The 26741-nt window shown below is 37.1% G+C and overlaps 2 protein-coding genes across 3 annotated transcripts in view; one reads left to right on the forward strand and one right to left on the reverse strand.

Annotated features, from left to right (window-relative positions):
- The window catches only part of PLCZ1 (phospholipase C zeta 1), a 43569-nt gene extending 22108 nt beyond the window's left edge, over nt 1-21461 (forward strand). The window contains exons 6-13 of one of the 2 annotated variants that reach the window (XM_079938048.1): nt 1291-1440; nt 4548-4787; nt 6044-6191; nt 10749-10865; nt 11956-12128; nt 15275-15407; nt 20417-20566; nt 21338-21461. In XM_079938048.1, coding sequence (XP_079794174.1) covers nt 1291-1440; nt 4548-4787; nt 6044-6191; nt 10749-10865; nt 11956-12128; nt 15275-15407; nt 20417-20566; nt 21338-21423 — 1197 coding nt within the window. In that variant the 3' untranslated portion in view covers nt 21424-21461. Of the gene's footprint in view, nt 1-1290; nt 1441-4547; nt 4788-6043; nt 6192-10748; nt 10866-11955; nt 12129-15274; nt 15408-20416; nt 20787-21337 lie in introns of those variants that run through there. The other variant, XM_079938047.1, reaches the window with a different exon arrangement.
- Nucleotides 21462-22800: 1339 nt separating this feature from the next.
- LOC307194745 (ADP-sugar pyrophosphatase-like) lies at nt 22801-24442 on the reverse strand. The gene has a single exon (XM_079938051.1). It carries the CDS (start codon nt 23223-23225, stop codon nt 22824-22826), a length of 402 nt encoding a protein of 133 aa, XP_079794177.1. The 5' UTR covers nt 23226-24442; the 3' UTR covers nt 22801-22823.
- Nucleotides 24443-26741: the final 2299 nt, after the last annotated feature.

The raw sequence follows: 26741 nt of genomic DNA on the forward strand, positions 1-26741 counted from the left end.
CTAATTCCTGGAAATTGTAAATGTTACATTATTTGGAAAAAGGGTCTTTGCAGGTGTGATGAAGTTAAGAATCTTGAGATGAGAGATTATCCTGAATTATCTGGGTGGGCCCTAAATGCCATCATATGTATCCTTATTAGTGGGAGGTAGAGGGAGATTTAATACACACAGAAGAGGAGGCAATGTGAAGATGAGGGGCAGAGATTGGAGTGATGTGGCCACAAGCCAAGGAATGCTGGCAACCACCAGCAGCTGGAAAAGGCAAAGAACAGATTTCCCCTAGAGCTGCTGAAATGTTAGCCAGTGAAACTGATTTCATTTTAACCAGTGAGACTGATTTCAAAATCTTGGCCTCCAGAATTATGAAAAGATGAATATCTGTTGTTTCATGTGACCAAGTTTATGACAATTTGTTACAACAGCCATAAGAAATTAATATACTCATACATTAATAAGGCATAATATTGTATGTGATATATGTAACATATGACATATATATCAAAGGTCTGTAATAATGCAGCAGACCTTGCAATTCCTTTTCTTATTATTCTAAATTGGTAAATTTGTGTCCTGATAATTATATGTGGAAACAAAATAAAGAAAATAATTTTGAATAAGATCCCAAAAGGAGTGCTGTTCACTATTTTGTGACAAATTTAAAAGTTACAGTGGTGACTAAGGGCAGAAAATATCTTTGTAGAGTCACTTTTACTTACTAGATACTCTTTATTGTTAAAAATTGGAAATATCTTTATCTTTGTTTTTAATTATAAAGCAATGAGTTTTGATTAAAGAATTTAAAATTGAAAAAGTAGAAAATTAACCTTTTTTTAACTTACCAGGGTTAAAGTTTTTCCTAAAAATATCTAAACATATATATGTAGTTTAAAAAAAATGTAGAATCTCACTCTTTGGCAACTTGTTTTTCTTCATAAGACTGGATCATAGATAACTTTCTGTAGAGTATATATAGCTCTACCTCTTTTGTGACAGAGTTATATCATTCCTTTAAAAGGATATGCCATAATTTATTTAAACAAGTACCCACTGTTGGGTGCTTCAGTTTTTTTTCCTATATTTCTAATGCAAATAGTAATAATTTTCCTTTTTATACAGATTTAATGTTCCCTGTTTTGTCAGACTCAAAACTATTTTCAGTTTAAAGAAAACGTAATAATTTTGCAAAGGTACTGAACATTAGAAATGTTTTAAAATTAAGTGCTTCTATAAATTGCATTAAAGTTATTGAGGAGTTTTGATTAATAACTGTAGTAATGGTTAATTTTTTAGACATCTGACTACCCAGTGGTGCTCTCTTTAGAAAATCACTGCTCCCCTTCCCAACAAGAAGTGATGGCAGACAATTTGCAGTCTACTTTTGGAGATGCCTTGCTTTCTGATACTCTTGATGATTTTCCAGACAAATTACCTTCACCAGAGGTAACACTTTGTCTGAGAAGCTCAGGTTAAGAAAAAGAGAAAAAAACATGCTACTATTGTATTGGCCTATGAAACTGGGCTAGAGATCAATGACAAATGCTTAGTTTTGATTATTTATCGAGGTGTATCTTTGCAATGTGTTTCCGAGGAAATAGTCCCGTGAGCATGTAGGTGAATACATGTTGATAAAGAGAATATATAGAGATATACCTAAAAATTCACATTTTAATTGTGCGTTATGTCCCATGTGTCCAAAATTTCAAGTCAGTTAATATTAGACCACAGGAATTTGGTATGTTTTATAGGCCAAAGGCTAAGAAAGAGGCAAAGATCTAGGCTGTAAATAGAATTCATGCCCAATACCTCAGCATCTGGGTGGCAGGTTCCCCCTTTTTTAATCTGCTCTTTTCAATGTTCCTGTCTCTACAGACGTCTTACCATCTTCAGTTGAGCATACTCAAGTATTTGGTTTAAAAAAAGCACCCACACCCTACCCTCAGGATTGCAGTTTCTACTCCAGCTATCTTTTTATTTTATTATTTCCTTTCTCAACCCAAATTTTCATTTCCTTGTCTCCTCACAACCTACCTAATCAGGCTTCCTCTTCCATGTGCACCAAGTAAGTATTTCAGTGTGCTCATCACTTTCCTACCAGTAAATTCTTTTTTTTTTAATATTTATTTTCTTTATCTTTTTTTTTTTTTTTTGGCTGCATCGGGTCTTAGTTGCAGCACGTGGGATCTTTGTTGAGGCTTGTGGGGTCTTTCACTGGAGCGCATGGGCTTCTGTAGTTGTGGAGTGCAGGCTCTAGGTCACATGGGCTCTGTAGCTGTGGCACTTAGTTGCCCCGCGTCATGTGGGATCTCAGTTTCCCAACCAGGGATTGAACCTATGTCCCCTGCATTGAAAGGCGGATTCTTTACCACTGGACCACCATAGAAGTACCCACTACCAGTAAATTCTAACGGACCTATTTCAGCCTTCCTCTGACTTGTTGCCTTGACAACATTCAACGCTATGGATGCCTCCTTCCTTTCCGTGAAACACTTCCTTCTGTAACACCACATTCTTCAGGCTTTCCTCATTCCTCTCTGGCCACTCTTCAATTTCGTCTGCTGGTCCATTCTCCTCACCCCAAATTTTATCAGGTGATAAATGAACTTTTTTCTTTTTTGACACCCCTAACCAATAGTTTAATTTTGACATGTCATCATTTTGGTAGATATAGTATATATTTGTAATATTTGAATATCCCCCTTTATATTTTTCTTTATTTTATTTAGATGAGTAGAAAATTTAAAGATGAAAGTGTTATGACACTAAGGACAAGAGGTATAGGACTCATGATAGAATTAAGACAGAGAAAAATAAACTGAACAAATGGACAAACTGTGACTCTTTCACCTGATGAGAATGCTCACAGGCTAAACGTGTTCAATTATGACAGAAAAGAAATATTAAACAGCTTGTGCAGAGTGCTGTAAACACATCATCAGAGATTAAATCTAAGAGTCATGGTCTAATTCAGGAAATTATAATAATAATTTCAGTTTTCTAGGAATAGAATTCCTCCTCTTATTATTTATAAATCTAATTTTTAGTATTCAGATATATAATTTCCATTAAAGCTTTTGTTTCCACAGTAAAGGAGATGCTTTCCAATGAGTAAATGAGAAATTAGAGATAAAGTCATTTTCTCATACTGCGCTTAGCCCTCAGTATACAAAAGAATTGCCTGGAGACTTGTTAAAGAGACATAATTCTGTCCCACAATTCAAGATTCTGGTTCTCTAATTCTGAAGTAGATTGCAGAAATCTTTTCTTTTAACAAGCACCCCAGGTGATGCTTTTGACACTTGTGGTTGCAGAGTGCACTTTGGTAAACTCTGTATTAGTAACACGAGGGTCATGGTAAAAGAGAGAAGACCCAAGATGATGGAATAATTTGAGTGGGTACCTGAGGATGACAAAGAGAAGGGCAATAAAAGCTCCTCAAAGAAAAGAACTTTAGGGACTTCCCTGGTGGTCCAGTGGTAAGATCCCACATGCCACGGGACAGCTAAGCCCACGTGCTACAACTACTGAGCCTGTGCGCCTCAACTAGAGAGCCTGCGTGCCACAAACTACAGAGCCCATGTGCTCTGGAGCCCATGCACCACAACTACAGAGCCCACAGCTAGAGAGAAGCCCGTCCGCCACAACCATAGGTCCTGCATGCTGCAACAATGATCCCGTGTGTCACAACTAAGACCCAACACAGCCAAAAATAAATAAATACATACATAAAAACATTATAATAAAAAAAGAAAGGAATTTTTCTTCATAGGGTAGATCCCAGTAACATTATATACAATGTACCAGGCACTTACTAAATATGTTTGTTAAATTAATGAATATTTGAAAAGGGCAGAAATAAGTAAGTGAAAGAAAGGAACCAGAAGGCTTTGGATTTAGAATCAGTGACCCAGATGGTGAATTTTGCCATGCTAAATTGCCATGCTAGTTTTGATGGGCAGGAAATATTAAGTTGATGATGCTCGTATGCAATACAGTTGAAATGTGAAGATTTATAAATCTTCAGCTTAAATTTAGTCTTTACTAGATGTCAAATACTATAATAGACATTTTTATATACCTGATCTCATATAATACTTTTAATGTTGGATAAGAGAGTGATGACCTGAAGCATTCACTACCAGAAGTTATAACATTCTAACTTCTGTAACATTGAAAATATATATATATAATTATATAAATAATAATTTATATAAAATTATATAATTTTAATAATTACAGAAAATTATATATATATAATTTTCATGTATTTCAAATTTGTGCATAGTAATAATTTATGGAATGTAGAAGAAATAGAAAAGAAAAGAAAGCCCCAATCATTACAGGCGTATTTTTTGGTGAATTTTGGTCAATACAGTAATATCACTGGTTTCTATTAGGTTTATAGGAATATGGAAAAAAGATGGAGCTTTTACATATCTTACTGCTGTGGGCAAATTGAAAATATGATGAAAGACTTTTCGATGACAATGACAAGTGCAAATTTACCTGTGCATGTGTAATTGTATCTTTCTTTCAAATTGTTTCTGTAGGCATTAAAATTCAAAATATTAGTTAGAAACAAGAAAATAGGAACTTTAAGGGAAACCCGTGAAAGGAGAGGTTCTGATAAGCATGGTCAGGTAGAGGAATATGAAGAAGAAGAGGAGGCAGAGCAAGAGGAGGAGGAAAATGAGGCCAAAGGACCAGAACCATCGGATGCTTTTCAAGATGATTTGGAAAAGGAGGCAGAGTCAAAAGGGGCAGTCGGAATTCCACTCTTCAAGAAAAAGGTGAGATGAGGCTTTGCGAAAGCCTTACAAGTGATTGAAAAGTTGTCTTATTTTGTTGAGTAGTTTTAAAACATTTTGGAGGAAACATCTTTTTCCTACTTACAATAACTTCAGTCTGTTATTTAAAATTTGTTTGGAAAAAACTAGCAGTGGACAAGAAGTTTTAGAAGTCATCTCTTCCTGTATTAGCTGTTTGTGATTATTTTTTTCTCTACAGCTAACAAATATTATGCCTTCTCATGTATTAGACACTGTGCAGTGTACAAAAGATAGTGTATCTGCTCTGAAGGCGATCATACTGTCAGAGACAAGAAAAGCACTATTTATATTATATAGTATTTTAAGTATACAAGTTAGCATGACAAAGGAAGGTATACATGGTTGCAAGGGATACAAAACTAATTCAGCTGGTTTAAGTAAAATGTGAATTAATTCAATTGGTCCACAGAAATGAAAAGTTTAGGGAAAGGGATTCTAATTTCAGGAATGACTTGGTTGAAGTGTATCAAAGTCCACAGAAATTTCTTTCTCCAACTTTGGCCCTACTTTTCCTATATTGGTGCAAGCCTTTGCCAAGCTTCAGTTTTACATGCTTTCAGATTCAAATCCAATGGAAGGCCTATCTATCTCTCAGCTGACCAAGCAGATTCTTTTTGTACATTGGCTATGATCCAAGCTGTGCACATCCTTGAGCCACTTACTGTGGGGAATGCAGAGCTCTGGTTAGCCAGGCCCAGTCCACGTTACCGACACTTAAGCACATGGATTGAGCATGCGCAAGAAGTGTTTTCCAAAAAAAAAAAAAAGAAGAAGAACACTTTGGAAGGGGCTAACAGAAGTGCAAAGGGTATAGATACTGGGCTATAGAAGAGCAATAGAGTACTATACAACAGAAGTTATTCCAAAATGTTAGATCACATTGGAAATATATTTACACATGACTAAAATTCTTGAATTTGTAGAATTCCTGATACTAAACTAAGACCTTTGGGATAAAGGAAATAGAAATAATTGCCATCCTCAATACTTATTACATTAATTGGGATTTTAGGTTTAGGTTGTCTCATAATTGACATTAAATGTTGTCATAATAGAACATATTCACATTGACCCAATCCAAATAGTTTTTGAGGATATAATCTTATGAAAAGACTAAAATCATTGATTTGAAAGCGTATTTTCTTTATTGAAAAAATAATTTTTCAAATGATTAGTGCAAATATGTGAAATTATTGCCTTTTTTTTTCACCGCAAAGTTAAAAATAGCTACGGCCCTATCTGATCTTGTTATTTATACTAAAATTGAGAAGTTCAGAAGTTTTCACCATTCAAGACTGTATCAACAATTTAATGAAAGTAACTCTATTGGGGAGTCACAAGCCCGAAAACTTTCAAAGTTGAGACGTAAGTTCTTATGATTCAAATAGATGAAGTGTTTAAACAAGTTATATTCACTTTTAAGGTGTCAAAATTGATCAATGATGTTTACAAAAACTATATTCTAGTACAATTTCAACATATTTAACATATTTTAAAAAGGGTTATATGCCTCAGGTCGCATTAAGTTTTATTTCACAGAACTCAACCATTATTTTAAGTCATGAAATTTTGATTGAGAATGTCCAGTATGGACACTTTGTTGGGAGGGGCTGTGGTGAGCAGTTTACATGGGAGAGCAGTGGCTACAAGGCTACAGAGGTAGGCAAAGCCAAATTACAAGGAACTTGGACTTTGTCCTACAATCCAAAGTGAGTAGGAAAAGATTGAAATCTCAGGAGTCACATGATTCCCTGTGTGTTTCTGAAAGATGCCTCTGTTAGTGCATAAGGGTGACACCGTCTGCAGGGAGGAGATGATAAAGGCTTATGGCGGGGAGACTGGAGCTAGGGTGAACTTTGTGGACTCGGTGGGCACTAAGCGGTAGAGTTTAATAGACTGGGAGGCTGTATCTCTAAGGTGAAGAAGAAGGAAAAAATGGTACCCAGGGGCTTCCCTGGTGGCGCGGTGGTTGAGAGTCCGCCCGCCGATGCAGGGGACATGGGTTCGTGCCCCGGTCTGGGAGGATCCCACATGCCGCGGAGCGGCTGGGCCCGTGAGCCATGGCTGCTGAGCCTGCGCGTCCGGAGCCTATGCTTCACAACGGGAGAGGCCACAACAGTGAGAGGCCCGCATACCGCAAAAAAAAAAAAAAAATGGTACCCAGGCCAGACTGCCAGATGGCTGTGTACCTGCAGAGGGACCATGTGTCTCTGCATCTTCTTTTCACTGTCTCCTGACTCTACATCTGAGGTGGGTTTATTCTGCTTGGTAGAGCCCGAGACACAACAGGGAAAGAGAATGGGAAGAAGACGCTACCTTCTTCTCAGACTTATATGGCAGGAAATATCATCAACTTAAAAAGGGATGGTCTGTCAGGAGGGGAAATTTTTTCCGTCTATCCTTCTTGAGTTCTTGTGGCTGGACTACTAATAAAACTGACGCAAGTCATATTGACAGGAGAAAAAGAAACAAAATTTAATTCACATAAATGGGACCTAAGAAGTGACCAAAGTCAGCAGGTTTTATACTTTTTAGACAAAGAAACAATAAATTTGTGAGGAATTGACAGGACAAAGAAACTTAGGTTTTGGGTGACCAATTAGTGAAGAATTCAAACAGCGTTTGGGCTTGGGGTAGTAAATTAAAGAAGTCACAAAGTTTGTTTTCACAGTCTTCTCAGCCCTGAATTCCCTGTCTTTGGTGGGAAGGGTGTCCTATGTTCAGACGCAGGGAGTGCATCTTTCACATGAGACATTTATTTCCTGCTTTGAAGGAGACAGGAAGGAGGGATAGAGCGTCCCTCTTGCATTGGCCATTTCTTAAGTCACTTTAATTCAAAATAATCAATATGCCACTGAAGCACATTTTAGGGGCAGCCTACCCTGTGCCTCAACAATTAGCTTAATAATCAGAATCAGGTGACTCTCCATATCCTTTTTAAAATTGCAATCTACCGTCTTATGTAGAAGTGCTATGGCAGAGAAATCAGCACCTGCGACTGACTTGAGAAAAGCTGTTGGCTATTAGGAAATGCAGATTCTGGTATATTTGTTGGTTAACCTCATTTGGCTGGCCATTGGTACCCTAGGGTTTTTTTTTTTTTGGCCTCTCACTGTTGTGGCCTCTCCCGTTGCAGAGCACAGGCTCGGGATGCGTAGGCCCAGCGGCCATGGCTCACGGGCCCAGCCGCTCTGCGGCATGTGGGATCCTCCCGGACCAGGGCACGAACCTGCGTCCCCTGCATTGGCAGGCGGACGGACTCTTAATCACTGCGCCACCAGGGAAGCCCAACCCTAGGGTTTTGAGGCATGCTTTAGCTTATCTCCTCAAACTGCCTATTAGAAAGATCCTATATAGGGCTTTTTTTTTTTTTTTAAATTGAGGCTTGCGACCAAAAGTCAATTCAGTAGATCTAAATGACAGTTAAAAGAATAGAATAGAGCAGAATGGAATGGAATAGAACAAAATAATAGGATGGAGAAGATGTAGGCAGGAAGAATAAGTATTGTTTTGTGAAACAATTTTGTGTATGTGTGTGTGTGTGGTGTTGGGTTGTGATATAAAGCATATTTTTTACTGTGAACTGTTGTCAACAGAGTTTGAATATGAATGGCCTACTTTACTAGCGTCCATTCTTTGAAACTAGCAGATGGTTTTTGTTGTTGTTCATGGGGACAGGACATGTGGGCACAGCAAAAGTTGTTATAATTCTCTCACTCTCATCATATTAAACACTTGCTCAAAATCTGAAAAGGGACTGGGTAGTTCAGAGCAGAGTCATAAAATATAGCATCAGCGTTTCTTTGGAAAGAGTATAGAATATTTTTCTTGTGCCAAAAGTTAATAGTAAATAATTAATGATTGGGCAAAGATGTTCTGCAAGGATGTCTATCATTAAAAACAATAAACATCATTAAGTTTATAATAGGGAAAAATCAGAAACAGAAATTTTCATATGTGTGAATGCTTTTCAGTTATTTAAAAATAATGTCGTAGGTGAATATTATTGAAATGGAATGATTTTCATGTTATCTTAGTAAGTTAAAAAATGGAAGTTTATAAAAGGGAATAAACAATAAGATTCAATTAAAAATAAGTATATACATATGACAAAAGAATGGAAATATATATATACCAAGAGGTTATCAGGGTTATTATTTGAGTGGTGAGATTATATGTTGTTTTCTTATTTTTTCTTATTTAATTTTCACATTTCTCATGCTATGTGAAAAAATAGCGTGTTTAATTTCTAAATCTCAGAAGTAACAAAATCATGTTAAGGGTCCATAGTGATCATTCATGTTTATCGCTTTGTAGATGAAAAAAATTAAGACCCAGAAGAGTACGTATTTTATCAACAGATAGACATCTAGTTTAGGACTGGATAAGGGATCATGACACTTAGACACACAAAGTGCATTTGTACACGAGTAGCTTCAAAGTGAACTTTTCCTCAAGGAGAGGATAACTTCTAAAATTGAGTGTTAATTAAATTAACTGTAATTACTATTAACTTCAGTAACTGGAATTTTTTACCTGACAATGCTTCCTAAGGAACAGTTTTTAGGATGAGAGTGGCAATGATTCTGTTCTAGCCTGAAGAGCAAATAGAGTGGACATAGGCAATAACCATTTCTTCCATGACTGGTCACCATATTAGCAGAAATAGTTGTGGGAAAAGGATCTGCTTAGTGAAAGAATAAAAACCTTGGAGAAACATAAAATCTATGTTCAAAAATTTGAGGGGTGTCCAATGGTATATGGTGTAAATTAGTTTTGAATCTTAAGTGATTTAAATAGAATTACTAGAAATGTGTAAAAAAATATAAGTAGAAACATAAAGAATATGTATAGAAACTGAAACAGACTCTGTGTGTGTGTGTGTGTGTGTGTGTGTGTGTGTGTGTGTGTGTGTGTGCTTCAAGTATAGACATTGTCTTCCTTTCCTTGTAAGGAAAACATTTGAAATAATCAGAAGTATTGGGAGGTAGCAAGTTCTCTCTCTTTTTTTTTTTGAAGAACAAATACGTTTTATTTTTTAATAACTTTATTTATTTATTTTTGGCTGCGTTGGGACTTTGTTGCTGCACGCTGGCTTTCTCTAGTTGCAGTGAGCATGGGCTACTTTTCTTTGCGGTGTGCGGGCTTCTCATTGCGGTGGCTTCTCTTGCTGAGGAGCATGGGCTCTAGGAGTGTGGGCTTCAGAAGCTGTGGCGCACGGGCTTAGTTGCTCCACGGCATGTGTGATCTTCCTGGACCAGGTCTCGAACCAGTGTCCCCTGCATTGGCAGGTGGGTTCTTAACCACTGTGCCACCAGGGAAGTCCTGCAAGTTCTCTTTCAATGGAGGGATGCAAACAGAAATTGAATGAATTTTGGGGAAAGGTACTATGGTGGTTAGAAGGTCAGCTGGAAGCTGAGTTGAGTAACTTTAAGGTCCCTTTCAGCCCTGAGGATCTGTTAAATATTCAACTTGATTAACTTGGATGACATCACATAGTTTTATATGACTTCCGTGCAATTCTTTCCTAATGTGAAAACCAAAGTGAAAAAAACCAAAATGGGTAAAGATACTTTTGTTTTCAAAAATGGATGCATTTTATTTTGGAATTTTATATACTCTATGTCAAAGTGAAATTAATTTGGATGTGAACAAAAAGAAATATATTATCCAATTGTTTCTTTCTTTGAGTGAATAATTACATAAAATTGTTTAATAAAAATGATTATTAACTTTTCAATAACAGTGAATTACTCTGCCAAACAAAGGCATGAATTTATTTTGATTTTCATGAATTGCAAATATTTCTGCCAGGACAATAGACATCAACATTATTGAAACTGTTGTAGAATTAAATAAATATATAGACATAGTAGTTTATTTGAAATCTTTGAAATGTTTTAATAAATTTCTTTTTTTTAGCCAATGAATTTATTCTTCACACCACGAAGTTCATTACCAGAATATATCCCAAAGCAACAAGAGCAGACTCTTCTAATTTTAATCCTCAAGAATTTTGGAATGTAGGTTGTCAAATGGGTATGTTACATAGGATATTGAGTTTTTTGCAAAAATAAGATAAAATAAATTCATTTTGTGAATTAATAAAAGATTCATGAAAAGAGCTTCCTTTGAAGAATTTTCGAGCCTGGGTGTTTTGGAGTCAAGCAATGATAAATCAGTGGCTTCAAGAGTTGAAGTTAATCCTAAATAGGTTGAAAAGGGTAAATCTAGGTGAGGGTAGAAGCATGGAGGTTAAATTCATGAGGAGTTTGCATGGGAATTGTAGGAATGGGAAAAAGAAACCAAAAAAGAGATGTAAGAGAACAGTGAAGATAGAGTCCTTTGCTTGAAAGATTTGCTAAGGGCCTCTTCAAATCGAGTGGCCTCTGCTTTTTGTACTTTAATCACTTCTGCATTCATAGTATTGAAAAGTAAGACTGCATAGCTTTGTTATTTGTCCTTGACTGACTCTCCTTATTCCAAATTGATCAACTGGTGTACCAGTGGGACTAACCAGTCAGAAAGTGCCAGGTGTTAACCCTTCTGCTGCTCGATTGTGACAAGGCTCATAGGTTTTCAGAGAGGGAGGGGGCGGGATCAGGATGCTGGGGAGGGCAGTGGGGGGTAGATGGTGGTACTGCATATAGTGGCTGTTTACCAGCCTATACGGAGTTGTTTCTGTATTTTAACGACAATTACTGCTCTGCCTGTTCCTCGCTTTCTCCTCAAGTGATTTACAGTACCTCTTTAGACCTGAAAGTTTATGATACAGTTGGTGTCTTCCCTTCCAGCATTTAATGACTGATTTTCTTTACTCTCATATTTCCTGAATGTTTTCTGACATGTACATTGCTATTCTATAATCTATGCTGTATGCCATTTTGATTTTTTAACTCAAAGCTGTAAAATAATTTGCAGATTAAATTTTGAAACTCACCTTCATATGTTAACAAAGACATGGCAAAAGGAAAGGTTTAAAAATCATGACTTATTTGGCAAATGCTTGCTCTTAAAATGTTCAAAGATATATAATCCATGATTAGGTTTCAGTAAACTGTTTAGTTGCGTTTCTTTAGATATACCCTCTGTTTCCTGACAATGTCAAAATACTCTTTTTCCCTCACAGTGGCCTTAAATTTCCAGACCCCTGGTCTGCCTATGGATCTTCAAAATGGGAAATTTTTGGATAATGGTGGTTCTGGATATATTTTGAAACCACACTTCCTAAGAGATAGTAAAACAAAGTTTAATCCAAATAAAGCACTAATGGACAGTAATCCAGTCATACTTATGATAAGGGTAAGATTCATTACTTTTTCTTTTACCTGTATTGGTTATGATATAAGCTAGATAGTATGCATTAATATTTTTAGTTCTATTGATTTTCTTTAATGCCTTTTAAATTTCTGTTAATCTTTTCAGGTAATGTAGGTGGGTGGTATTTCAGCATCCTTCCATATCTGAAAAATGTCTTTCTGTTGCCTTTTTGCATGAATGAAAAAATTGCATAGTTCTAATTTAGAGGAACTAGTCTAGTTGTTCTAGTTGTTGTTCTAGTGAGAAGATGGGGTGTTTCAGCCGCTTTTTCAGATCCCTTCCTAATCCACACAAATCTCATTGATGTGCTTCTGTGGATTTCTTCTTTCCTTTTTAATCTATATGCAAGCGATTCTTTCTCACTTTCATTTGTGGGTGAGAAAGAATTTCTTAATCCTTATCTCAAACTAAACATCCTCCTTGTATTCTTTTATACACATTCACATTATACACATTCACTGTTTCAACCCCAAACAATGCTCAAATCTGACCTCATTTTTGGACTATAAAGGCTTATTTTTAATAGCCTACTTAGCCTCCTTACCAATATTCTGTCAAACTTAAAATATTAAAGCCTGAACATCCCTTCCTCGTCAAATCTACTTCTAGTTTATTTAAGTCTCAGTGAACTGAGTCAAATTCCTTGACTCAATTAATTCAGGCAAGAAAAGTGGAGCTATTCTTGTCTTCCACATCTCCTTCACTTCCCATGTCCAATCCATTTCTAAGTTCTGTAGATCTCACTTTAAATGTCTTCCTTATCCATCCCCTTGATCTGATGTCATTTGTTACTGTCTTTTTTTTTTAGGAATCTGTTACCTGTCATCACCTCCATTCCTTTGGCTTCCTAAGGGGTTTTCAGGGAGCCTTGTCTCAGTTGTCCTGGTCCATCTTCCACAAGTCAACCAGAGAGATTTTGCTGCAGTGCTAATCTTATCATGCCTACTTAATATTTATTTGTGTCTCCTGATCGTTTTCTTAGTCTGGCTTTGTCCTACTCCTCTAGCCTCATCTCTCACTTCTTCCAGCCTTTCAACCCATTCCGAAACTGTATGGAAGCCTTCTTTTTTGTCCATAATGACTCTTCTATGTATTGCATATGCTATTTCCTTTGATTGGACTGCTCTTCCATCCTTCATCTGCCTATTGCATTCTGAATCATTTTTCAATCCTTTAAGTGTCACTTCTTTTTGGAAGCTTTTTCCTGTGCTTCTTTTGAAGTTTTCTTCTGTTTTTCCATAACACCCTATACATGCATACATTACGGCACTTACCACACTGTAAATTATAATTATCTACTTGTTATACTTGTCTTTCTCCCCCCACTTGTCTGAGGGTCCTTTAAGGATAAGGACTCTGTTTTGTTCAACCCTTATCCACAGTAACTGACACAAAGTATATGCTCAATACATGTAGGTTAATTGAATGAATGATTTCTTTTTCAAGTTGAGAATACTAAAGAGAATATATGTGCTCTTTTGTTGAGAAAGTGAAGATGGAGGATAGCTGGTATGCATAGATGTTTACAAATGCCGCCTGTTTGTATTCTGAGAGGTCTCACGTAGGGGTGTAAGTGACATGGTGTGAAGGAGGCAGGGTTGATGATTTTCCTGGGAAGCTGCTGCCACAGCCATGTGTGTCTCCCCTCTTGTTCTGATTGTTCTAGGAGCTTTGTGATTACATTATGACTTGCACAAATGGTGGAGAGTATGATTTGGGAATAAAAAGGCCTAGTTTTGCCATTAGCTTTCTTATGTCCTTGATGAAGCCATTTAACATTTCTGGTTTACTCTTTGTCAACTGTAAACAGAGAACTTTGGATTAAATCAGTTATTTTCAAGCTTATAAAAACTAAGGTATCATTTTCTAAGTTTAAAATCTCGTGTATAAGACCAGTAGATGAAAACAGAACTATCTGGTTGACCACTAAGGGTTTTCTGTTTGACACCCATCCTCTGCAGCGGCCCTTGGAAGGGCTTTGTGAATCAGAGTGTACAAATTATTTGAACAATAAACCTCTAAATTCTATTTCAGTGTGCACCTTCTCCATACTGATAAGGGTTTATTACCTGGAGGGCCTATATTCAGCTGATAGGCTCTGCTATCAGTGTGCTAGTTTTTCACAGTCAATGTTCTTTCAAGTTACCTTGATATCTAATGATGCTTATTGATCAATGCCCGTTCCATACTGGTTGTTAAATATTTGCACAGTTACTCTGGTTTCTAGCTGATGCCATAATTTGTGAATGTAGGAAGGAAAAAATTACACACTGGCACTTTTTTCTTTTCTTTTCCTTCTTTCTTTTTTAACAATTATTTATTTGTTCCTCTTTATTATAATCTTCAGAAATTGAAATCATGTCTTAATTTTTTACATTAGTACACTCTATAAACTAGTACCCTTCAAATACTGTATTTTTTTAAATTCGGACTTTGTTCCTTAAAGTAAAACAAATCTGTGCTTCAACAATTAGCTTGACTAATAGAAGACTAAATAAAACTATTATTAGTTACTTTGTTAAGCATTTTCTGCTATCCGGTCCCTAATATATATATGAAATAATTGATTTTGTCAAACTCAGGTTACTTATGATAATATGGAAAGTGATGGGTAAGGTAAAATTTCATGATAAATTATCCAAACATATAAATTATACTGTCAGAGAATGCTATCATAGGAAATTATGTGGTGTTTTTTCTTATATTTCAGAAGTTGTATTTATAGTTTACCATATTTTTGTTGTATATATACAATATGAATTTGAAAAGAGTTCATGTTTTTGGAGCGACTCAGCCTGAATTACAGTAGAAGGGAATCATAACAATGCTTTTAAAATAAAAATATTTGTTGGACCATCAATCTTGGAGAATGTGGATTCTATTATAATCACATATTGGTAAAATGGAATAATTTAGACATGTTCCTGGTGTTCATCTATTGATATTTGAGGATAAAAGAGTTAAAATTAATAATTGGCACTATTTTCTACTTTGTTTGTTTGTTTGTTTTTTTGGTGGGAAATGACTTAGTCAATCATGATTTTTGGAAAACCTATTTTATTTTGAAATTAAGCAGTGGTGCAGTTTGACATTCTGCTCAATTCTTGAATTTCCTTATTTTTGTGCAGCTCATCAGTGGGATCCAGTTGCCTCCCAGTTGTCATTCATCATCTAACAAAGCTGACACATTAGTGATTATAGAAATTTTGGGAGTTCCAAATGATCAAATGAAACAGCAGAGTCGTGTAATTAAAAAAAATGGTGAGCTCCTAATATATTTTATCGAACATTTATTAGACTTCTTGTTGAAAAGCTTAAAAATTATATATTGATAGAGTTTTGATACATTTTTATTATTCATAAGGAAAAGGTTTTGCATTATGTTCAAGATGACCAAAGTGTTATATGCAGCAAAAACAATTTGACAATGACTTAATGTTGGCGAGATGTATTTTCAGATTACAGATACAAAAATGTATCTGACCTGAAAAATTAGTGGTTTTTCCATTTTTACTTCCTTTTTATGTTTCCTTGTATGACTGAATTAACAGTGACATTTTGATAGCTGCAAATCTACTTAGCTTCTAGCCTCTGTGTAAAATAAAGAACTTATGATTTCTCTGATACCGCATGTTACATAGTTTTACTTCACTACTTGAATTATTTTAGATCAGAGGTCTGTGGCTTCTGACTCAGGCTAAGGATGCCATAGAAACTTACTCGTACAGTATTTGGATAAAAAATTCAGTCATTTTTGCCAGAAGAGAAATGTAGGAATGGAAGAAATGACTTTGGTAAGATTTTCAGTGTTCCAGCATCCCATGATAGTTTAGGTAATACAGTACTGACATTGTTATTTCTTCTCTGAAGTTGAAATCATGAAAGAAATTAGAAAAGTATAGATTCTTGGGGTTGACTCTTAGAATCACCTGGGAAGAGAGCTTGCAACTGATCCTTTGAGTCTAGAATCTTCTATGAGTGGATATTCCCAAAATATAGTGGACTTCATTTCAGAGTCTGGAAATATGCTCCAGGCTAAATGGCACAGAGAGAGAAGCAGGTGCAGTCTCAGTAGACTTCTTCTTCTTTGGTGATAATACCCCCCCCCCACAAATGTCCAATGTTCAACTCCTCCCAAATCCAGAATATTCCTCCAGCACGGCCCCTAGTGCAAAAGGCATGAAAAAAGGTTTGGGAAGTTTTGCTACCTCATCCTGTGTTATCAGTGGGAAGGGATATTAGTGATGACTTCCTGCCTTATTTGGCACCCCTTAGAGTTGAAATGGCAGTGTCAAGAAATGGTAACTGCTATCAGGAAGCTTCTAGTAACCTATCCCTTGTTTTCTCCATCCCCTTACTTGAATCTTCATGACAAAATGCACAGAACATTTATTTATTCAATGCACCCCTTATATAATACTGTGATTCTAGCTCCCGTTAGAAATTCGATTGCATCCCTGGGTTTTATGAGAATATCCCTACAGAAATTCAGTTTGGTTCATCAGACATTACTGGGCCCATTATATTAAAAGCCTGGTTCTAAGTATCAAAAAAACTTCAAATCTCTTTTTATCAACTGCATTCTTATGTATGTCCCAACTAATTCTATTGTAGCTAGTTTACAGTTCAGTGTGGAACATGAAATATAAGTAAAACTGTTACGAAAAAGTCATTAGTGCTTTGAAGAAAGTACAGAGAATTGTATGGAAGGGACAAATTTCGAGGTGGTTCTTGGCAAATGAGTAGAATTTGTATAGAGATTGAGGATAAAGGAACTTTTTTTCTTTTTCTTTTCTTTCTTTCTTTTTTTTTTTTTTTTTTTTGGCCATGCTGAGAGGCTTGCATGATCTTAGTTCCCTGATCAGGGATTGAACCTGGGCCATGGCAGTGAAAGAGCCAAATCCTAACCACTGGGATGCCAGGGAATTCCCAAGGATAAGGAAATTTAAGGCAAAAGTAATACTATGAGTGCTAAAACATGGAGAAAACAAAATTCAAACATGTTAGGGAAGAGTAAAGAAGTTCAAATGCAATGTACTTAAGAAAGATTAGTGTGAGATAAAATGAGAAATTTACATTGGGTATGGTCATGGAAAATAGTGAAAGCCATGATAAGGTAGTAGAAACTTTCTTTTCTGTATAAAATGAATAAAATTAAGACTTTTAAACAGGGATACAAAACACTAAGAGAGTTGAGCGTTCCAGGGATCATTTCTGCAGAGTAGAGAGGACGAAGTGTATGAGAGAGAGATGAGAAATACAGAATAGAGTTAGATGTGATCTCATGGTTAGAGCATGTAGAAGTTAGGTCCTAAACAAGGGCTGTGGCATCAGAAAAGGAATGGAGGATGCATGTGAGGAAGACTAACAAGACTAAGGGTGTAGATAACTGGACAGGAGGGATTCTGAGATCACTTAGCTACTAGGGTAATCGTGGGGCAATGAAAGACATGAGAGTCTGGGAGGAAAACGATCACATTTGGGTAAGGTGGGGAAGTGATTTTTAACTCTATTTGTAACTAAGCAAATGTGATATTCTGGTTTATTATTTATTTATTTATTTTATTTTGACACTAAAAGGACTTTCATATATGTCTATATATGATTGTGTGTGTGTGTGTGTGTGTGTGTGTGTGTGTGTGTGTATGAAAGAGTGAAAGAGAGTATGGTGAAGGAGGGTTGGAGGAGGAAGAATAAATTAGTATAAGAATTTTGGGGAGACATTTTTCAGTGTCTATAAAGAACTGACTCTTAAACCTGCAACTATACTCCGTTGAATTATTTCTTTTCTTAGGGCAAGGTAGGATGGTTATTATTTCAGTGTGAGTCAATTTGTTTAATATTTTTACAGGCATAGACTGCATTCTGGATTGCTTCCTAGTAAATGTGCACTTGTGACTACAGATGCACCATAGAAAACATAGATATGGTATAATTAGTCATAAATGCTTCAATACTTCTTGAAATGTAACTCAAAGGACAGATCTATTGAAGTAGTAGGTGTAGCATTGCCTTTGTACAATGAAAAATAATACATTATTTTTCTCTGAACTTTTGAGTTTTTATTAAATAAGAGTGTATATTTGATCTGGATGTGAATTTCTTGATTCCATTCAATTATGCTTAATTTTTATCTGATTTGGGTCACATTGTGATACAATTTGGATTTCTTGTTTGGCAAGAGAGTGTTTGGGATAATCTGTTTTGCTAAGGACATAAATTACTCATCGACTTTGTATTTTTTTTAACATCTTTATTGGAGTATAATTGCTTTACAATGGTGTGTTAGTTTCTGCTTTATAACAAAGTGAATCAGCTGTATGTATACATATATCCCCATATCTCTTCCCTCTTGGGTCTCCCTCCCTCCCACCCTCCCTATCCCGCCCCTCTAGGTGGTCACAAAGCACCGAGCTGATCTCCCTGTGCTATGTGCCTTCCCACTAGCTATCTACTTTACATTTGGTAGTGTATATATGTCCATGCCTCTCTCTCACTTCGTCCCAGCTTACCCTTCACCCTCCCCGTGTCCTCATCATCTTGTTTTGATGAAGCTCAATGAGTTGAAATTAAATAGAAGTAGTTCATGTTTATGGGGAGATTATATCAGACAGGTTGGGTTAGATCAAACAACCCATACAAAGATACCACAAATTTAGTTCTAACTCATGCTTACTCAGTGTCTTAGTTCAGGCTGCTTCAGCAGCAACAAAAACAGACTGGTTGGCTTAAAACATAGGAATTTATTTTCTCACAGTTCTAGAGGTTAGAAATCCACATTCAGCTGAGTCTTGACGTTGAGATGGAGATCCCTGGGAGATTTTTGCCGCTTAATATTATGTGGCGCTGGGAGGTCTCTGGTGGACAATGTCCTGACCCTGGCTCTCACACCTCAGAGGCACAGGCCTGACACCCTGCCAGAGCACTGACCTGTCCACCACACGGCTCAGAATAAAAGGGAAAAAGAAAGAAAGAAAGAAAGAAAAATAAAATAAAATAAAATAAGGTTATTACAATAAAAAATAATTATTAAAAAAATTTAAAAAGTAATTAAAAAAAGAAAGAAAGAAAGAAAAAAGAGAGCCACCAAACCAAAAAACAAATCCCCCAGTGATAACAAGTGCTAAAAACTATACTAAAAAAAAGAAAGGAAAAAAGAAAAAGGGCAGACAGAACCCTAGGACAAATGGTAAAAGCAAAGCTATACAGACAAAGTCACACACAGACGCATACACATACACACTCACAAACAGAGAAAAAGAAAAAAAAATATATGTCATTGCTCCCAAAGTCCATCTCCTCAATTTGGGATGATTCGTTGTCTATTCATGTATTCCACAGATGCAGGTACATCAAATTGATTGTGGAGCTTTAATCCGCTGCTCCTGAGGCTGCTGGGAGAGATTTCCCTTTCTCTTCTTTGTTCTCACAGCTCCTGGGGTTCAGCTTTGGATTTGGCCCTGCCTTTACATGTAGGTTGCCTGAGGGTGTCTGTTCCCTTTTGGGAGGTCTGAGTTCTTCTGCCAGCATTCAGTAGGTGTTCTGTATGGGTTGTTTCCACATGTAGATGTATTTCTGATATATTTGTGGGGAGGAAGGTGATCTCTAGTCTTACTCTTCTGCCATCTTGAAGCTCCTCCTTGACTTTGGATTTTAAAATGAGCAGTTAGTCAAAAGAAGGATCAGGAGCTGACTTGAGAGCAGACATTAGTGAGCTCTCATTCCAACAACTGTCTATAGAGCTCTTCTTATGATAGGACCTGATATAGAAAAATGATGTTATTTAACTTCCTCATGTCTCAGTGTCTTTGTTAATAAAATGCTGGAACACAACAGTCATATTGTATAATAGTGAAACGTTTCCATTCTGAAATCAGACTCCATTTGTTTGACTTCCTGCCCGAGCACTTAATGGCTATTTATGTGAAAGCCTTCGGAGGTTATGTAACATCTTTGTGGCTCAGTTTTCTCATCTGTAAATGTGCATAGAAATAACCCTGATAGGGTTTTTGTGAGGATTAAATGAGATTACCTGCTTAAAGTTTTTAGAATATTGCCCAGAAATTGTAGACACCTAATAAGTGTTATTATTGTCATTATTATTCCTTTGTCATTGGGTGCATTAAAAATTTAAGTGCTTTAAACCCCAAGCTTTTATTATTACTATTAAAAGTGTTGAAAATAAGAATTTTAGAGAACAGATATTATGCATTTTTCTCTAGGGATGGTGTTTGATTTTTTTTGGTTGTATCTCTTTCTTTATATTTCAGCTTTTAGTCCAAGATGGAATGAAACATTCACATTTATTATTCAGGTGCCAGAATTGGCATTGATACGTTTTGTTGTTGAAAATCAAGGTTTAATAGCGGGAAATGAATTTCTTGGGCAATATACTCTACCAGTTCTATGCATGAACAAAGGTAATATTCCCAAAAGTAAGATGATTGTGCTAATGTTTATATATAATTGGAGTTTACCAAAGACACGCTTTTATATACCAAATAGCTCTCTCCATGACAGTCAGATGTAAAGGAAAATTTGTGTGTTGACACATATTTTCTCCCAGTGGAATTACAGAAATGTGTTCTGATACAGAAGGTGGGGTTGGGGAGTGGGATTTCTAGGAAGACTAATTAGACAAACTTGGCTTGTATGAGAATTTCTCTACATGGACATAGCTCTGTTGTTTCAGTTAAGAGTAGGCATGACTACCGTGAAGGAATGAAGGATGGGAACTGCACGGAAGGGAGAAGCAGTGAGTCCTTCTTCCCACTTGAGGAGACACTGGGAGCACAAGGCTCTCTTTTCTTGAGTCTTTCCAGGGCTGCCTTGCAGTTACCTTTCAGGGGTGACTTACACTGTGCTCCCAATTCTATCCTTATTTTTACTTTTCTGCCACCATCTGAGATATACCTAGGAAACAGTCTTTCTGAAGCAGAAGGGTGGTGGCTAATTTTGGAGACGCTGCACTTTGAGGGAGGAGAAGTGTGAGCTGTGTGGTGTTTAGTAGGAAGTCGGGATAGAAACGTCAAATATTTTACTTTGGGGGAAAATTAATATATGGGATGGAATATAACTACGTAGTCCTAGCTTTTATATGTGCTTACTGTATTATTTCTCAGGAGCACTACTGGGGCCACTGTTGACAAATTTATTTTTATTGTTCTCATCAAATGTGATTCTTTTTGCAGGTTACCGTCGTGTTCCTCTGTTTTCCAAAATGGGTGAGAGTCTTGAGCCTGCTTCCCTGTTTATCTATGTTTGGTATGTCAGATAGCAACTAATGGTGCCGGACATGGTGTTAGCTGTACATCGCAATAAAACAGCCAGAATGGGTGTCCATATCTTTCCCCTTTTTTTCTAACATAAAGCAGAATAATTATTTTGAGATATTGAGCCAGTGCGCTTTTAAATATGCAGAATAGAACAGTGGAAACAAAACAGAAACTTCAGAGGGTCCTGACAGTATGGCATTCTCGTCAGCCAATTTCTCCTGCCCCTCTGTTGCTGAGGCTGCTCTTTCAACTTGCTTGTATCATGTTTAATTAGTAGAATTTACAAGATGCTAAAATATGTCTGATTGTATAAGACAGGTTGGCAAGTATTTGGCAGTATAAAAGAAATATGAAATCTAGGAGTGTTTTAATTTCTAGACACCCACTACTGCATATTGTAGTAGGAAGGAATTAGATTCCCAGGTGCTTGGCGCCCTTTTGAATCCTGGAGAGCAATTATCCCCTGCATTCTCAGACTAGTTCTCAGATGCTGTGCACTGGATTGGGTACCCTGTAATTATACAGACATTCTTATGAGTGCATATGATTTTGATTTGCATTCAAACTGCCTCCAGACTCCGTATCTATAAAAAAGATCTACTATGGGGACTTACATGCTTGGATCTCTGAATGAATTTTCCATGTTTCTGAATCTGCACTAGATGCACATTGAAGGTTGCCTCTTGGCCAGAGATGAGATTCCTGTGCTGTTTCATATGCTGGGCTTCTCACCATCAGCAGGACTTTGCTTTACTAAATGTCATATGTAGAAGAATATGGTTCATTATTAACTGTTTTTCAAAAAACCAGGCATACTAATACTTGTTCTACCACATTGTTGCATGGTAGTGAGGTGAAATCACCAGTACAATTTTTGACAAATTAGGGGGCCCTCATAGGTATTTGTTGAAATTAAATCTGAATTTATAACTAAAATAACAAAAATGATTCTTTGTTTGAGATGTTTACTAATGCATTATCAGTTGATGGCCGAAAAAATATACAAAAAAATCACATCTACTATGTTTTACTATTATCATGGTGTAGCCTCAGAACTAAATATTTAAAATAAAAATGCCACTGGGAATTCAGATATCCAACCCATAAGGAGTCAGATGTCCCAGCTTACTCAGTGCATAGTCATTCAGATCCTCACTCGCGGGCTCTCTGGATTGAAGATTAGGGCACAGTCTCCCCGGGAGGGACACACAGCCAGTTCTCAGAGGCCTGCTTCTATTTTGCCAGATTACAGGAGGATCTTTACTTATTAATTTACTTATATTGCTTTTATTTTATGAAAAAGCTAATTTCAAATCTACATTAAAACTAAGCTGAATACAAACTCTTAGTGAAGGAGGCCTGGGGGTTCTGTTTACAAAAACGTGGCCACTGTCTTTTGCCCTTAAAACTTCAGGAAGGGCCCTTCAAACGGCTTCGTGTTTGCATGTTTCAGTGCCAGAGGGTAGGAATAGACTCTGGTGTCCACTGTCAGATGTTCACCAGCTACCAGAGCATCACGTCTCTTCAGCAGGTCATTCTTTGGTAAGGAAATTACTTCTGCAAAATCCCCATCTCCTGGCTTTGGCTTAGGCCTTACGTGTCCAGCATCATCTCCATTGATAGTTACTGTCACGGTGTGTGTGGTACAGTTTGACAAACCTGGATCCATACGTACAGGTGGAGAACATTCAGCAGCATCACCCTTATAGCCAGTTTCTTCCTCAAGCTCCCAAAGAGCAGCTGCTTCTGGGCTTTTGTTGTCATCGATGAGACCCACGGGGAATTCAAGGCAGCAGCCCGCCATTGGTGGTCATTGATGAGACCCACGGGGAATTCAAGGCAGCAGCGCGCCATTGGTGGTTGCAACTGCTTCACCAGAACGATACATTGGTAAACTAAGGGTTGTTTGCAGCACTGAGGTAACCACCACCCCATCAGCCGACTGTCCTTACATGGTTGGATGCTTCCCAGTTTCCCAAGTTCTTGTTAGATCAGTAGGATCCCTATAAGTTGTTTTTTTAAGTGTGACCCATTTCAGAAGGATTTTATTTATAATATCTATGTTCAACCTAATAGCAGGTGGGATGTTCAACCCATTAACCCAAGGATTTAACCTTCTCTAAACCCCTAAAGCCTTTTGAAGACCTGGAATTTCATGAGGTTTAAAGACTTTGATCACATGAATTTTGCAGAAGAGTTCATTAATTCTTGCAGCAGGAAAAACTTATTTCTCATTTATACTAATAAGATTTGAAATAAGGAAGGAAAAAGGTTGTATTTCCTTTTCTCATTTTTCTTCAGGTACCACTCAAACTCAGCTAACTGTGAAGACAAAATCTATCTTTTTTTAAATATTCCTAATTCACTTGTAGAAAAATAATAGTGTTGAGGAGCAGAAGAAAACATAAGAGACAGCTAAAATGAACCCCTGGGCTGTGGTAACAGAAGATCTTTCAACAATGTCAGTTCCTCAGGGAAGCCATCCATGATCTCCTAGATTAGGTTACATTCCTTGGTTTATGTTTCCATACAACTGATTAAAGTGACAGCTAGGAGGTGACTTTGTGCTCTCAGGGAGGCCTTGGTGTTGCTAAGAGCTGGCCTGACACTCACAGTCAGGCCATGGTGTTCGTCTGCCAAACCTGAACAGTTTCTCATCAGCACACGACAAGGTCACTCTGTGACCACAATGGATAAGGAGAAAAACAGAACCAGTCTGTAATCATGACAGAGCATCTGACAAAAGCATGAATATTGTCCAAACACAAAAGTGTCAAACAGTCCCCAGGAAACATGAATGACTGTCGGATTTTTCACCTACTTCCTTGAACCCTCTCCCAAATCATCTGACACAAGCCTGAATCCAACAGTAAGTCCTTTCCAACACCCCTTCACTGAGACACCCCATGGTTCTTCATTTGTGTGTCTCCCTCATTGCAATGAAGAATCGACCTACTGTGTGTGTTTCTGGTGGTCTTTGGCTGGAAGGCATTAACATAAACCTGGACTCTTCCTTTTGTTACTCTCATTACCTTGTAGTGATTAGTGACAGTAAAGTTTTGTTATGTTGTTAATTTTGACCTTTACTTTTTTTCTGCTTCTGGTTGTTTAGAGCCTCAAATAGAAAACATGCAGAGTACAATCTAGACTTACCCTGACTTTTGTTTGGGGGATGGTGACCACGGGAGGCCACTGATGCTGATTGCTGAGACATAAAGTTGCCCTATTTTTGGAAAGAAGAGTGGAGAAACTCCCTGTAGCTGTATAAAGGAGGTATTTATTTTAATTTTGGGTAGGGGGGCGTGTATGGTGTTTCTGAGGGATGCAGACACATGCACCCTAGATGGTGCCTCGAGGGGTTCCACTCAAAACCTTTATGCAAATTTCAGGGGTTATTTGGGAGCCACAATGGCAAAAAGCTCATGTTGTGGATTAGGATCCAGAAAATGGAATCGCTTACATTTAGTGAAGCCGTTATGGGCTTGAACAATGAACATTTTATTGGGAGATTATATGACCTGGATTCCGTTTTTCAGGAGTTATTAAAAGTCCATATCTTTGGATAGTGCATAAGCCTTTGTTGAATTACATTTCTTTCAAAGTAATAACCCTCTGGAAATATTTGTACCATCAAAGAGAACATTCTTATGATGCATTCTGGATTCTTAGGCCATGAAGTTTGAGCCCTCTGTAGTATTCAGAGTTAAGCTTTTTTTACCAGCCACTAGAAATTTTCATTTAAAACATCCAAGGGGTAGATTAAAGTGGAATTTGAGCTTATGAGAGATTGGTCTTCTCCGTGTCTTGCATTCTTACACACCAGCTGAGCACGTGGTGGTGATGGTGGTAGTGGTGGGAGTTGGTGTTAAATTCCTTAAAAACCTACACATTTTCAGGGACTAGTGCCCTCTTTAATTCCCATCTGTATACAATTTAACTTTCACACTTTCAGTCACTATTCCTATTCTTCTCCCAGAACAGTCCCTTTTCTAACATGAGAGTTCCACCTCTGCAGTGTTAGCAGTGCCTAACATGTGCCTGATATTAAACAGAAATTAGGGAATTCCCTGGAAGTTCAGTGGTTAGGACTCCCCACTTTCACTGCTGAGGGCCCGATCGGGTCGAGGAGCTAAGATCCAGCAAGCTGCACGGCAGAGCCTAAATAAATACATAAACAAACAAATAGAAAATAGCCTAAATCCTTGCAGCAATCTTACATTTTATTGTTAATGTAACAGGCTCAGAAACATTGAGTTGCCTAAGGTCTATAGTAAATGACAGAAACACAGTTATTGACCCAAGGCAATCAGGAAAAAAAAAAGTTGATTAAGTTACACAATATAAAAAAATTAGCTCAAATGGATATTAGACTTAAATGTTGAATGATAGGGTTTACCAGTTTATTTGCTGTTTTTTGTGGAGGGATCGACCTTTGGAGTTTCCTACTCCATCATTTTTGCTGATGTCATTTTCCACCAATATTATTAACATATTCAATTAGTATAATACTTTTATTACAATGAATGAACCAATATTGCTACATTATTATTAACTGAAGTCCCTACTTTATTCACATTTCCTTACCTTTTACCTAATGTCACTTTTCTGTTCCTGGGTCCCATCTACGATTCACATTACACTTACTAGTCATATTTCCCGAGGCTGCTCTAGGTTGTGACAGTTTCTCACACATTCTTTGCTTGTGATGAACTTGATGGTTTTGAGAACTACTAGTCATGTATTTGGTAGAATGTCTGTCAGTTGGGTTTGAATAATGCTTTTCTCATGATTAGACCAAGGCTACAAGTTTTTGGAAGGAAGACCTCAGAGGTAAAGTGCCACTTTCATAAATCTTATCAAAGGTGCATTCTATCGACATGACTTTTCACTGTTGATATGGACGTTTATTACCTGATTGCAGTAGAGTTTGTCAAGTTTCTCCTCTGTAAAGTTCTGTTTTCCCTGCTTTTCATGCCATACTCTTCGGGAGGAAGAGTCGCTGTGTGCAGCCCACACTTAAAGAGTTGGTAGTTACGTTTTACCTTCTAGAAGGCAGAGTGTCTATATAAATTGTTTGGAATTCTTCTACGTGGTAGATTCAAACCTCACCCCCCCCATTTATTTATTTAATCAGTCATTTATATCAGTATGGGTTTATGGATAACTATTTTATACTTTGAATTACAATCTAATGCTCCTTTCCCAACTTGGTCCAGCCTTGATCAGTGAGAGCTCTTCAGTTGGCACCTGTGTCCTAGGGAATATTTTTGCCCCATCACTTCATTTGTTTTACTTGAAGGATCACTGGCAGCATATTCCT

The sequence above is a fragment of the Stenella coeruleoalba genome (assembly GCF_951394435.1).
Source record: "Stenella coeruleoalba genome assembly, chromosome: 11".
Taxonomy (NCBI): Eukaryota; Metazoa; Chordata; class Mammalia; order Artiodactyla; family Delphinidae; genus Stenella; species Stenella coeruleoalba.

Excerpts from the sequence above, each read along its gene's own strand:
- LOC307194745 (XM_079938051.1), bottom strand. The coding sequence starts at position 23,225 with ATGGCGGGCTGCTGCCTTGAATTCCCCGTGGGTCTCATCGATGACAAC.